We start from the raw sequence: 12,705 nt of genomic DNA, 5'->3' as shown, positions 1-12,705 counted from the left end.
TGTTGTGTTTAAAGACGGCTCGGAAAACATGTTTAAAATGGGAGTGCGGGAGACAGATACAGGAAGTGCGGGAGCTCCTGCTGTATCAAATTGAGACAGGACTAATAGAAAGTGGGCTACTCTGAGATAAAAAAAAGAAATCTTAATCCCTGCCAGCATGCCTAGGTGGGCCGCATGTGGGGGAAAGGACGGCTGATATATGGGTCCCATATGGGTTTGTCTGCGGGTTCCACGATGGCCCCACATGGGTTTGCCCATGTGGGGCCACAGCCTACATGGGCCCTACATGGGCAAACCCATGTGGGGCCACCGTGGAACCCGCAGACAAACCCATATGGGACCCATCTGGTCTGCCCTTCTTTTCCCCACATGGGGTCCACCTAGCCATGCTGGCAGAGAATGCTCATTACGAGGATCACAATGAGCTCAAGATTATTTAGTACACATCACATTTTAGGTGCACAACAGTGGGACCAGATTTGCCAGAGTGAACCAGCAGTACAAGCACCAGGGTTTGGTTCAATGTCCACTATGTGTCTTTGCTTTGTGACAGTGTGAAAGAGTAAGAGCAGCCACCACCTTCACAACCACAGATCCTTCAACTTTGTCCATCTCCCCCAGGAGGGCAGAGAGCAGAGAGGACTTTCCTGAGCCAACGTGTCCCACCACTGCTACCAACGAGCCTTCTGGGATGCACACATTCAACCTGAACACAAACACATATACACAACAACAGATTCATCTTCTCAGTTCACTTTTAATCAGGAAATTCTCAGGCTCATTTGTACATTAATTAAATAATAAAGCTTGTAGGTTTCCACATACTCAGGGTAAATGGGACCTACCTCTTGAGCGTTGGTGATTCAGCTCTAGACCACCTGAAGATTCCGTCTACTATAGAGATGCTGTGTGGGGCTGGAAAAGAATATCTACATAAATAAAGTAACTTAACAATAAATAAGAGCCCTTTTCTTCAAGATTGGGTTGGAGACATATTGCTTTTTTTTTTTAAACAAATTTTCTTCTACAACTTGAACTTTTGGAGTGAGCTATATTACAGAACCCACTAAGGGACATGGGATTTTTTTTTCACAAAAGTATCACATTCCCTTGCAATACGTTTTGCATTCTCTCGCAATAAGCAAATACATGCTGGTCAATTTTGTATACAGTGAAAACTTCAGATATCTCACAAACGAGATATTAACATACATGGAAAAACCTTAAGAAAACCTTATAGCAGAAATACGGTGGCCACTGTAAGAAAGACTTTCAGTATTCAAGTATGCTGAATCAACTGATCAGTGCATTATTGCAAGAGAATGCAAACCTTTTGTGAGATAACTCGAAGGAAAAAAATCTTCCATGTCCCCCATGGGGCTCCGTACTATATAATACAGCTCTTTAGTAATATGTCCAACTGTTTCTTAAGACTTTATTTACAGAATTTTCAGTTAATCCTTTTACAAGACTAAGATCGAAATCATATCTTTCATTTTCATTTAGACATTTAACATATTGAATTAACAGCAATCCACCATTGAGGTCCAAAATTATCGACAATTAATTATTATTGACAGTTAGTTAATTAATAACTGTCAGCTTGGTGTGTAATCCTAATAGTATAGATCTGTAAAATCTTAAAGGTTTGTATTTCCTATTAGACAATACATTTGGGGAGACTTACAGCCAGCCATTGTTTTGTGCTCCACACTGTCTTCTTGCAGCTCCTCATGTGACAAAAATACTCTTAGCCTCTTCAGAGACACACTGACCTGAAAACAGACCAAATGAATGAAGTCTACAGTCAAGATTGATCAAGTTTTACAACATTCATGCAAGCCTTGAGGTAAGAATTGAACCAGTCTTTGTTATAACAGTTACATTACTGTGCAACAATGTTCTCATAGAAAGGTTGTACCATTTAATATATATATATATATATATATATATATATATATATATATATATATATATATATATATATATATATATATTTTTTTTTTTAGTTTTTTTTTGGCTCTAGTGGCCTTAATTTGAGAGTGGTTACACTCAAATTAATTAAATGGGTAATGAAAGAGAGGGAAGACATGCTGGGATCCAACCCTGTGACATCCACAATGAGAGCTATGGCCTCCATATGTGGGTTGTGCTTTACCCCATACCAACCCTGTCCTCAGCTTTTTAAAGTTGAGGACAATGTAATAAAAGTCGAGTCGACCAGTGGCTATCATGTCATAGAAACACCAAAAAAAAAAGACTTTATTAATTATACTGGCAGCAAAAAAAGACAAGACAGCTTGGAAAGAGATCTATAATGCAGAATAAAAATAACAAAACATCATCCCAGATTTCTTCAGTAGCAGCTGAGCAGTGATATTCTGTCACTGTGTTCTTGAAAGTTGCACAAAGTCAAGACTGACCTTTTTTTCTTCCAAACTAGATAGTGTAATGATCAGGTACATGCTCATCTTGGATAGCAGTATTTACTTATAAGTCAAATTATTATGCTGACCACAACTATGAATGTTGGAACATCATAAATTAAACTTTATCACCTTTTGATTCCAGTTAAATTCAGTGCACCCTATGCTTGCAACTGGACAATAGTGCTGGGTCATTCATGATCAATCTGTTCAAATGAACAAATCATTTGAGACTGGAATAAGGACGTTCACTGTCTAATCCCTGAGACAATCATGCAGGCTTAATGCAAAGCAACATAATAAATATTTAATTTGATGCATCAGAGTTATTTTGACTGAAGACTGAAGAATGAACACCGTGCGAATGCATTTCCAGCCTGTCAGACATCTAAATGTCTGACAGGTACGTGACCAAATCTCTTGTGGCTAAATGTTTTATTGCATTAAAATGAAAACCAGGCACATGCAGGCGGAGGGGGGGCTAAGGGGGCTTGAGCACCTGCCCCTTTTGCTCCTTGCCCCCAAGTGCCCTTTTGGTCAATTTTGTTTTTTTAGATTATTATTATTTCCTAAGGCCTCTGACACATAACATGTACTAAATTTATTTGTTTTTGTTCGTTTTTTTTTTCAAGAAAAACAACATAATAAGCCCTCCAGTCACCTTGAAACCTTTGACCTTTTTTTTTTGAGTCGATCTCGGCAGCAGGTGACAAACTGAACGCCGCCAGGACGCTGAGTCAGCACTTCCTCCTCTGATAGGCTTATCAAAAATATTCACTAAGATCCTGAACGTTTGTAGCTTCATTAAAAAAGAATAATTATAAAAAGTCAACGAAACATGTTAAAATGAATAATCTTAGTAATTATTGTTTCAACAAGGTGTTGCGCAATTCAGTGCGTTTCGGTTCCATTAACAAACAAAAGAGAAAAAAAAACGACTCAAAGACCGACTGAGAGCAGAGCAGGAGTTTAAATCAGCTACTCAACCACCGCTGTGTTCATGAGGCTTATTAAGAATCGAGAAATAAATGTCAAGCCTGGAAACCTGATATCATAATGGACTGAATGTTATGTTTTTAATGTAATTTTTGCTCGGCTTGTGGAGCATAGGCGGTTGCCACGGCAACGGGTGTGCTTAAACGACAAAGAGAGAGAGGGAGAGTAAAAAGGTAGAAGTGGTTTTGAGTTGATCTCTGTTCGGGTTGTTTTACCTTTGTTAACCTTTGCTGTGGCTCATTACACCTGCTGTAGTTTCTGACAAACTTGGACTAATTACCTCCTTCGTTTGTGAGTATAAGTCACAACAAACATCAAATAGGACAAACATATTTCATTAAGTTTTAACAAATTCTACCACGATAATTATGTGAAATTAAATTAATTATATCCCAACTTCAGAAGATTTGCCTTCACCTTTACTAGGCTCTGTGTTTCTTCCTATCAGTCTGTAGTTTCTCATATTTCAGTCATCAAACCAAATTTCAGATCCACCATGACTGACTGGTACCTGCTGGCTTCAGGTTTGCAACCAGCTTCTGATTGAGAAACCAGTAAGCTGCTCCCAGTGTCAGAATGAGGAAGAAACTGCATTAGGTTTTCTATCACTTTATTATTTCTGCTCTAACTGATGTATATTCGCATATAAAATAAGCCAATAGAGTTTAATTAACTATTTTGATGTCTTTGTGTCATAACGTAGATCTCAGGCGGCTGGTGAGAGAAAAAGTAGATCTTGCTCTCAAAAAGTTTGGGCACCCCAGGTTTAGAATTAGATTTGTGATTCTATGAATCATAATTTCAGGGATGGAAACATCTCGTCTCCTGTCCTAACATAGCATGAACTTCACTTTTTTGCCACTAGTGGCATTTATTTTGAAAGAAATCCCACTGAAAGGGTGGACAGGGACCGTCTCGTTGCAGAGAAACAAGCTCAGGGCTCCGTTAGTCAGTACCGTGAGTTAAAATGTTCACGAAAGTAAAATGTTCGTTTTTGTGGCGCTTCTGTATCTTATTTTGAAGGGATATATAAACGTTACCATAGCGACCAGAGTCAGAGCGTTTGGGCAGTGGTCGAGAGGAGATGAGTAGAGCTTGTGAGTCTTAAGTCTGGTTTAGACGGAAAGATTTAAGAATTGTCGGCCGATTCTCCAAACCTCTGTGACCACAGAGCTGATAAAAGTCCAACAGGTTCAATCGGTTCGTGTCTCCAAGGCAGGAGCAACACGAACATCCCGATTCCAGAGGATAATCCAGTAAAACCCCCAACATAGCGGGAATTTAGAATAACCAAACACGGATGAGGATGTAGAAGCAACAGTGATAGTTTGTAGAATCATTTTAAGAGATAAAAGACGTAACACAAAGAAAAGGCGGTGGATAAAAGACGACGGGAGCAGCCGCTCTATTTGCTGCACTATGATTTGGAGGTGAATATTTTTTTTCATAATGAACATTTTTAACTGAATTAACATAATAATGAACTATAGATTTAATAATAAACATTTCCACATATCATTTCCAATATCCACCGGACCCAGTTGCGCGATATGTCAGCTGTTTGGGATTCCCCTCTTTTCTACGTCACCGCGCTTTTTGATTGGCTACCTGTCACATTCAGCAGGTCATATTCTCGTTCCCAGTCTGGGAAAAACCCCACAGGTTGCGATAAAAACTCCAAGACAACCCAAATTGGGTATATTCAGGATTTAGCGGGAACACCAACACCGCCTCCCCCAGTTGCTTCTCAAATTGATCTGATAGATCCACATCCCATAAAAATACTCAGATATTAAATACTTAAGAGCTGAAATAAATTTAACTGGCATCAATTCAAACTCTTCTTCATTCTGTTTTGCTTTCATCTCTGTGCCACAATCCAGAGGTCTCCTGCCATCCATAAAAAAAATAACACCCTGGGTGGTTGCCTATACTGCCCATGTCAGAAACCACAACTGTCTGCACCATGAAGCATAGCAATTAATGGTAAACAACGCTTAACTATGAACACTGTCCAAGGCGCAATAAGCAATAAGTAACCAAGCAGAAGGAGGTGACTGTTCTCACCCTCCTGCTGCAATGTCTGCCACCATGACAAGAGACGAAAACAAAGAGCAATGAGCATGTTCTATGTTCTTATGTTCTTGTTTTATTTATTCAGCAATTATATTTTTTATGAAATAAAATAACTACTGCAGTGTACGCACGCAGAGCATTACAAGAACACAGAGCAGCTCTCAGTGAGGCTTCAGTACTATCAACCTTAGTAAAGATCCCTCCAGAAGAATTGGATTGTTCCTGAATGTCATATCACTATATTGCACTTTGGTCACAGTGTTGTCCCATATTTGCGACACCTCAGTCAAAACCTCCACACAATAATTCAGAGCATGAGTGACAACTTTTTTTCATCGCAGATGCAACATGTGTCTCAGTCAATACAGCTAGCTTTGCTAGCACAGATCTTACCTTTCTTAAAGCTTTCCTTTCAAGTGACGCTAAAAGTTGGACGAAGTCCCACCGTCTGTGAAAGCGAAGCAAATTGTGATAATAATATATCACAATTTGTTAGATACGGCAGGAGGCCGTGAGTTAATAGTATGGCCAGGGGAAAAAAAAAGAAGGTTCTTACCATGATCAACATGCAGTTTTTGGTAGTGAACAACATATTTAATACTACAAGGCAGTTATGTTAAGATGTACTAAATCTAGTTGTATATCTCACAAGTTGTAATTTATCATTGTTTATTAAACTCTGAAAGCTGTGTGACTTTAATATTTTGTCCTAGAATGCGGTTAGATGTGCCCTTTTTTTTGAGCACCTGCCCCTTTAGTGGTCTCTGCACGGCCCTGATGAAAACAAAAAAATAAAAGTGGTAAATAATAAATCAAGGGGAAATGAGAAACTAAGCCTAATACATACTGTACTTTTTTATTTTATTTTATATGTTATATGTCTCCTTTTCTCAAATTCAAAAATACTTTAATACCAAAGGGAATTAATACCAGCTCTGTTTAGAACATTTTAATCAGAATAATTTGTCTAGAATGTCTGATTTGTTGGGGAATGTGATGAAAATTTGAATTCCAAAACTGACTAAAAAAGTGAACTCTGATCCACTTAAAAAACTCGGTGTGGGGCTATCAAAATATGGGCAAAACAAATAAATTATTTTCCAACATAGACTTGTTTGTGAATAAAAAAGTAGGTCTGATGTTGAAGTTAGAAAAATTGCTTCGTAGTTGTCCTCAAGACAGTGGGGGGAAAATACCCTCCTCGCTCCCAAACACAGAAATAGTTCGGCAGCTGAGAAAACTTCACTTTAATTTTATCAGGCTGCCCCAGTCCTGGATTAATCCCTGGTTCGCTATAGCCAGTCAGAGTCAGTCCCACCGCTGTGCTCAGACATCCTGATATAAAGAAACAGTACAGCAACTGTCACTGTGGCGCACTTCAAAGTCCCAGTACCTGCTCACCGGCAACTCTCTGTCATGAGACCTTTATAATTGTGACATTATCCTCCTCAGTGTATCACAGTAAACTAGTAATGAAGATGTCATTGAGAGTCATTACACTATATGTGGTAATGACACATTTAGTGTGGTCCACTAAGTGACTGTCAAGGATTGAAAGGAGCTCAGTCCCGATGATTCTCTCAGCTGTCCTCACCACTCTGTCTACACCGTGTTCCAAATGATTAAGCAAGTGATATTTTCTTAAATGGTCAATGCAAATGATGGTCTGTATAATTTTCAAGTCATGAACTATTACAGTATAAATCAAATTTTACTGAACAAACCTCCCAATGAGAACAGTATTTTTGAAAAAAGAAAAATACTCAAAATGCAGTTCTAAATTATTATTGCACAGCAGATTTTCTAAATATTTTATTGATTATAAAGAACTGCAAATGGTAATTCTTTGAATGTGCAGCATTAAGTGGTCACAGGTACTAAAATCAAAAGCTATTTCAATGTAAAACATCTTAACAGACTGAGTTGCATGTTAACATAGGACCTCTTCTTTGATATCACCTGCACAATTCTTACATCCATTGAACTTGTGAGTTTGTGGATAGTTTCTGATTTAATTTCTTTGCAGGATGTCAGAATACCTTCCCAGAGCTGCTGTTTGATATGAACTGCATCTTGATATGAACCCTTAGATCTTCTGGTTGAGGAAACTCCAAAGGTTCTCAATAGGGTTGAGGTCAGAGGAGGATGGTGACCACATCATGAGTTTCTCCCATTTTATGCCCAATAAAAGGGGCACACAGGAATTCCTGTGTCATGCTGCAAGGAATAACACAGAGGTATTCCTTACTTATTGATGATTTTGCTACTGAAGGTATGGCTCTTCTTTTTGAACCATAAAAGAAGGTGATCAGTCAGAAAGTCCTTATACTTTGCTGAGGTCATTTTCACACCTTCGGGGTCTCTGAAGGGGCCGACCAGCTCTCTCCCCATGATTTCGGCCCAAAAAATGACTCCACCACCTCCTTGCTGACGTCACAGCCGTGTTGGGACGTGGTGACCATCCACCACCAATCCACTGTTGCGTCCATCTGGACCATCCATGGTAGCACAGCAGTCATCAGTGAACAAGCCTGTTAGAAAATTAATCTTCATGTACGGCTGGGGCCACTGCGACTGTTTCTGCTTGTGAGCACCGGTTAGGAGTAGCCAAATAGTAGGTTCATGCACCGCAAGCCTCTGGAGGATCTGACACCTTGAGGTTCCACAGGCACCAGCAGCTTCAAATAACTGTTTGCTGCTTTGTAAGGGCATTTTAACAGCTGCTTTCTTAATCCGATTAATTTGTCTAACAGAAACCTTCCTCATTGTGCCTTTATCTGCACAAATCCATCTTTGTTCTGAATCAGCCACAAATCTCTTCACAGTACAGCTTCAGTTTTTGTTAAATATCTAATGTTTTCATACCTTGTCATACTATCTGATGATTTTGGTCAGCAGAGATCTTTTCTCTTTCCAATATTGCTTGAAACCTGAGGCCTGCTTAATAATGTGGATCACCCTTCTTAAGTAGATTTCCTTTAATTGAGCTCACCAGACAAACTAATCAACCCAGCTCTGAAATTAATTATAGTGATTCAAAGAGCCCTGACACACAATACCATCTATAAATTTAATAGCACAACAAAACATTTAATCTTTGACACTTAATTCCAATTTGCATAATAATTTGGAACACGGTGTATACGTTGCCAGTCAGAGGTGTTGCAAGCTCCAAACCAGCCACAGATGCTGCTGGCCAATATGCAGTGTTGTGTTCAAGACCACCTAACCCGAGACCAAGACAAGACCAAGACCAGAGTGTATCAAGACCGAGGCAAGACCAAGACTTTTAGGGTCCGAGACCGAGTCAAGACCAAGACCAGCGTCCCGCGCTACATGACACAATAAAATGTAAAATATCATCAAAATTACTTTTCAAATTGATCTGAAAGATCCGTATTCCCATAAAAACATAGATATTAAACACTTAACAAATTTAACCAATATTAAATTTAACAAACTCTTTGTTCTGCTTTGCTTCCATCTCTGTGCTACAATCCGCAGTGGTCTCATGCCATCCCTAAAAACATAACGCCCTGGGTGTTTACCCATGTTGCTCATGTCAGAAACCATCTGCACCATTAAACATAGCAACTGAGGCAAAACCCTGACACTCAACTATGAACACTGACCACGGAGCAACAAGCAAGAAGTAGATACTTGTATGCCAGTGGTTCCCAAACTTTTTGTCCAGCGCCCCCCCAGTGGTTTCCAAACATTTTCAACCCCCCCAATCCCCCTGCACCCCTTCTCCTCAGCGCTTGAACCTGGGTTGGGATTCAAATCCCAATTGTTATTTAAGCAACTCTAAACAGGAGGGTTTTAAGTTGAGATTTAAAGGCACCCAGTGTTTCAGCTGTTTTACAGTTTTCTGGAAGTTTGTTCCAGATTTGTGGTGCTTAGAAACTGAATGCTGCTTCTCCTCGTTTGGTTCTGGTTCTGGGGATGCAGAGCAGGACCAGAACCAGAAGATCTGAGGGGTCTAGACGGTTGGTACAGCAGTAACAGATCTTTAAGGTATTGTGGTGCTAAACTGTTCAGTGATTTATAAACTAACATCAGTATTTTAAAGTCTATCCTCTGAGCTACAGGGAGCCAGTGTGTTCGAAGCCAGAAGCAGAAGACAAGACATTTTGGATACTGAGATGATGAAAATGTAATATGTGATTCCGCAGATGTGCATTAAATGTCTTCCTGGTTGTCAGTGAGCCGGAGAGAATGGAGTTTTGTGTATCGTCTCTTAATTCATGAGTTTAGCACCTTTGAATTCCTCCATAAAGTGGTGACCCCGACGTGCCGATTGAACTGATTCAAGTTAAGGAGGATGGAAGGTGACTCTTCGGACTGGCTGCAGTACAGAGAACCGCGGGCCCAGACACAAAAGAGGTGAGAATTTATCTCTTATCTCTTACTTATTAAATTGTAGAGCGGTTTCCTGTCTGCTGCCGGTTTGAAGAGCAAAAAAGAAATGAAGTTCTTTCCTGCTCATTGACAAACAGAACCTTGCGCAAGGTGGGGTTGTCACAAAACGTTAGACTCATAGGTATCTAGTACATTTTGGAAAGACAGACACCCTAAAGAATAAGCACCTTAGTCAGTCTGGCACCGCCCGTTTGGCGATGGTAACATTTAGGAATTTTTATTCCACGTTATAAGTTACCACATATCAGCAAGCCTGGTGTAGCTCTTCTGAGCAGGCACTTTCGCGAGCTGACTAATTAATAATATATCACAATTTGTTAGATACGGCAGGAGGCCGTGAGTTAATAGTATGGCAAGAAGCCATGAGTTCAAAAGTACGGCAAGAGGCCGTGAGTTAATACTAAGCCAGCTGAATCTGCGAAGAGAGATTGGGATCTCTGTGAAAAGCGCTATAGAAATAATAAGAGGCCGGAAGGTGCGCCTTCCGTAGTGGAGGAACGTATTTTCCTCCGTGGAGTGATTTACTGTAAAATCCTCCACGATATTGTCTGGCCTGGAAGAAGTTCAAGTGAATAAAATAGAGTTTTTACAGATTATTTTGTGAGTTAAACTGCAGTAATTGTTCTTTAATTTTTGTCTGAGATTTTGGTGAGGAGTTTAAAGTATTTCTCTCTGCCTTTGCTAAAATAACTTAAGTTCTAATCTAATTAAATGTGTGCACACAAAAATTGGACAGTGGCTAGATCACAAGCAAATTACATTTTATATATGTTTCACAAACGAGCATACTAACAAATTGAGCTCATATTAACTAGTTCCCCGGGGAAGAATGGAAGGACGGGAGAAATAAAAAATAATAAATAAATAAATGGCCTAAACTGCAGTGAAATCTGAGATCTCTGGTTTAGTTAAAATAAATAAAACTTGAAGTAATGATTAAATCAATTGTTCGGAAAAATAATGTGTCAATAATGTACACAACCGTGTACACCACAAATTAGAGAATGAACTAAATTTCCATGAGACTCTAAATTATGCCCTAAATACCCAGGAGGAAGGTATGGAGTGTGTGTGAGTAGGCCTACTGGAATGATGTGGATATGTGTGCAATGGGATGTATAGTGAATATAAGTGTGAAAATATGTAAGTCTGGATGAGTGTTGATGAAATATGATTGCATATGATGGCGGTTAAAGTTTGCATGTTTTGACTGTAAGCACCAAGAGTTTCGTTTTGTCACTTATCAGTCACTTTTAGCGCATATACAAATTTAGACAGAAAGGCACTGCCCTCGCTCCGTTCCAACAACAAAAAAAAAAGGAGCCTGAGAGCAGCTGACTATTGGACTTTCCGCTCGCTCTCTTGCTTGAGCGCGTCTTAACCTTACACACATACCACCACCCTCTCCGACACACTCACACACACATGCACATACATACACACCCCCCCCCCCGCCCACACACACACACACACACACACCCCGCCCATGATTATATGTACGAAGCAGTGGGATGAGTGTGAGCGAGATTATCTATGATATTGTTCCCATGTTGTCTGTTTGTTTAAATGTTGATTTGTTTGTCATAAGTGTGTTTTACTAAAATCTGTACAAACCTGTATAGTTGGTTATATTGCTGGGGTACAACTTCGAGTTCACTTTGACGGATCCATATCAAACTACAATTTTAAATATGTTTCAAGGCCTTTAGTCATCCACAGCATGCCTGACTCCACAGTACTCAAAAGTCTGGACTGTAGAGCAGGTTGGCAGGACACCTTTAAGATTCTGCAATTGATCATTTCAAATCTGTAGGAGTACTGGGTGGACAAAGTCAAATATGTGGATCTAAATTGTTTCCTAGTTCAAAAATTATTATCAAGGTTTGGGGAGAAATGGGCATAAAGCGTACGGAATGTAAAAGATGCTGTATATTGAGAAAAGAATGATTTTATTTTTAAGATTTATGATCATGAGACCCAAATGAGACCTTTTTGGATGAGTCGAAAGTGTTTGTTATGTTGAGTTAATTGTCATGTGAAAGTGTAATGTGTCTTATGAATTGTGTTTCAGTCTCTGCGCCTCTACGTCACACGAGGCAACAGGCCAGCAGCTGCACACAGGACGCAGCTCAGGCAGAGAGAGAAAAGCAGAGAAAACAAAGAGGGGGGTTTAGCTCCAGCTGCAACACGGGCGATCCAAAGGAAAACAGGGCCCTCACCTACCCATTCTGTTAGAGGGAATCGGAATATAGATTCTTAATTATAAGAAATACATTCAACAATTTAAAACAACTAACTGGCAAATGACTGTTGATTACGTAGAAATTAGTTAATGGAACAGCATACACTATTAGGAATTTGTTGCTCATGATTACCATTACTCATTAATATACACAGGAAACACAGTGAATCAGTGCAATAATAGCTAATAATAGGTTATGGGAAAACGTATTCTAGATAGAAAAAAATAGAAATTATTGTAATAAACTACTTATTGCTTTTCAAATTATGGTTAATATGGGGGTGAATTGTTTTGTTATGGGAGACCTCTGCAGTTGGAACATAAAGACACGGACAAAACAACAATTCTATCCATCCATCCATCCATCCATTTTCTTGCACCCTTTTTCCCTCAGTGGGGTCGGGAGGGGTGCTGGTGCCCATCTCCAGCCAACGTTTCGGGCGAGAGGCGGGGTCACCCTGGACAGGTCGCCAGTCTGTCGCAGGGCAACACAGAGACACACAGGACACACAACCATGCACACACACACACACTCATACCTAG

The 12,705-nt window shown here is 39.7% G+C and overlaps 1 protein-coding gene across 2 annotated transcripts in view; it reads right to left on the bottom strand.

Annotated features, from left to right (window-relative positions):
• abcc1 (ATP binding cassette subfamily C member 1 (ABCC1 blood group)) overlaps nucleotides 1-12,705 on the bottom strand; it is a 96,910-nt gene that overhangs the window by 55,364 nt on the left and 28,841 nt on the right. For both annotated transcript variants that reach the window (XM_081609656.1, XM_081609657.1), the window contains exons 14-16: nucleotides 1,688-1,775; nucleotides 846-915; nucleotides 580-706 (exon numbers count right to left, since the gene is read on the bottom strand). In XM_081609656.1, the coding sequence (XP_081465782.1) occupies nucleotides 580-706; nucleotides 846-915; nucleotides 1,688-1,775 (285 nt within the window). The remainder of the gene's footprint in view (nucleotides 1-579; nucleotides 707-845; nucleotides 916-1,687; nucleotides 1,776-12,705) is intronic.

This window comes from Poecilia reticulata, chromosome 8 (genome assembly GCF_904066995.2).
Source record: "Poecilia reticulata chromosome 8, P_reticulata-male-v2, whole genome shotgun sequence".
Classification (NCBI taxonomy): domain Eukaryota; kingdom Metazoa; phylum Chordata; class Actinopteri; order Cyprinodontiformes; family Poeciliidae; genus Poecilia; species Poecilia reticulata.
Note: the sequence above shows the minus strand (reverse complement) of the source record. Positions and strands in the feature narration are given on the sequence as shown.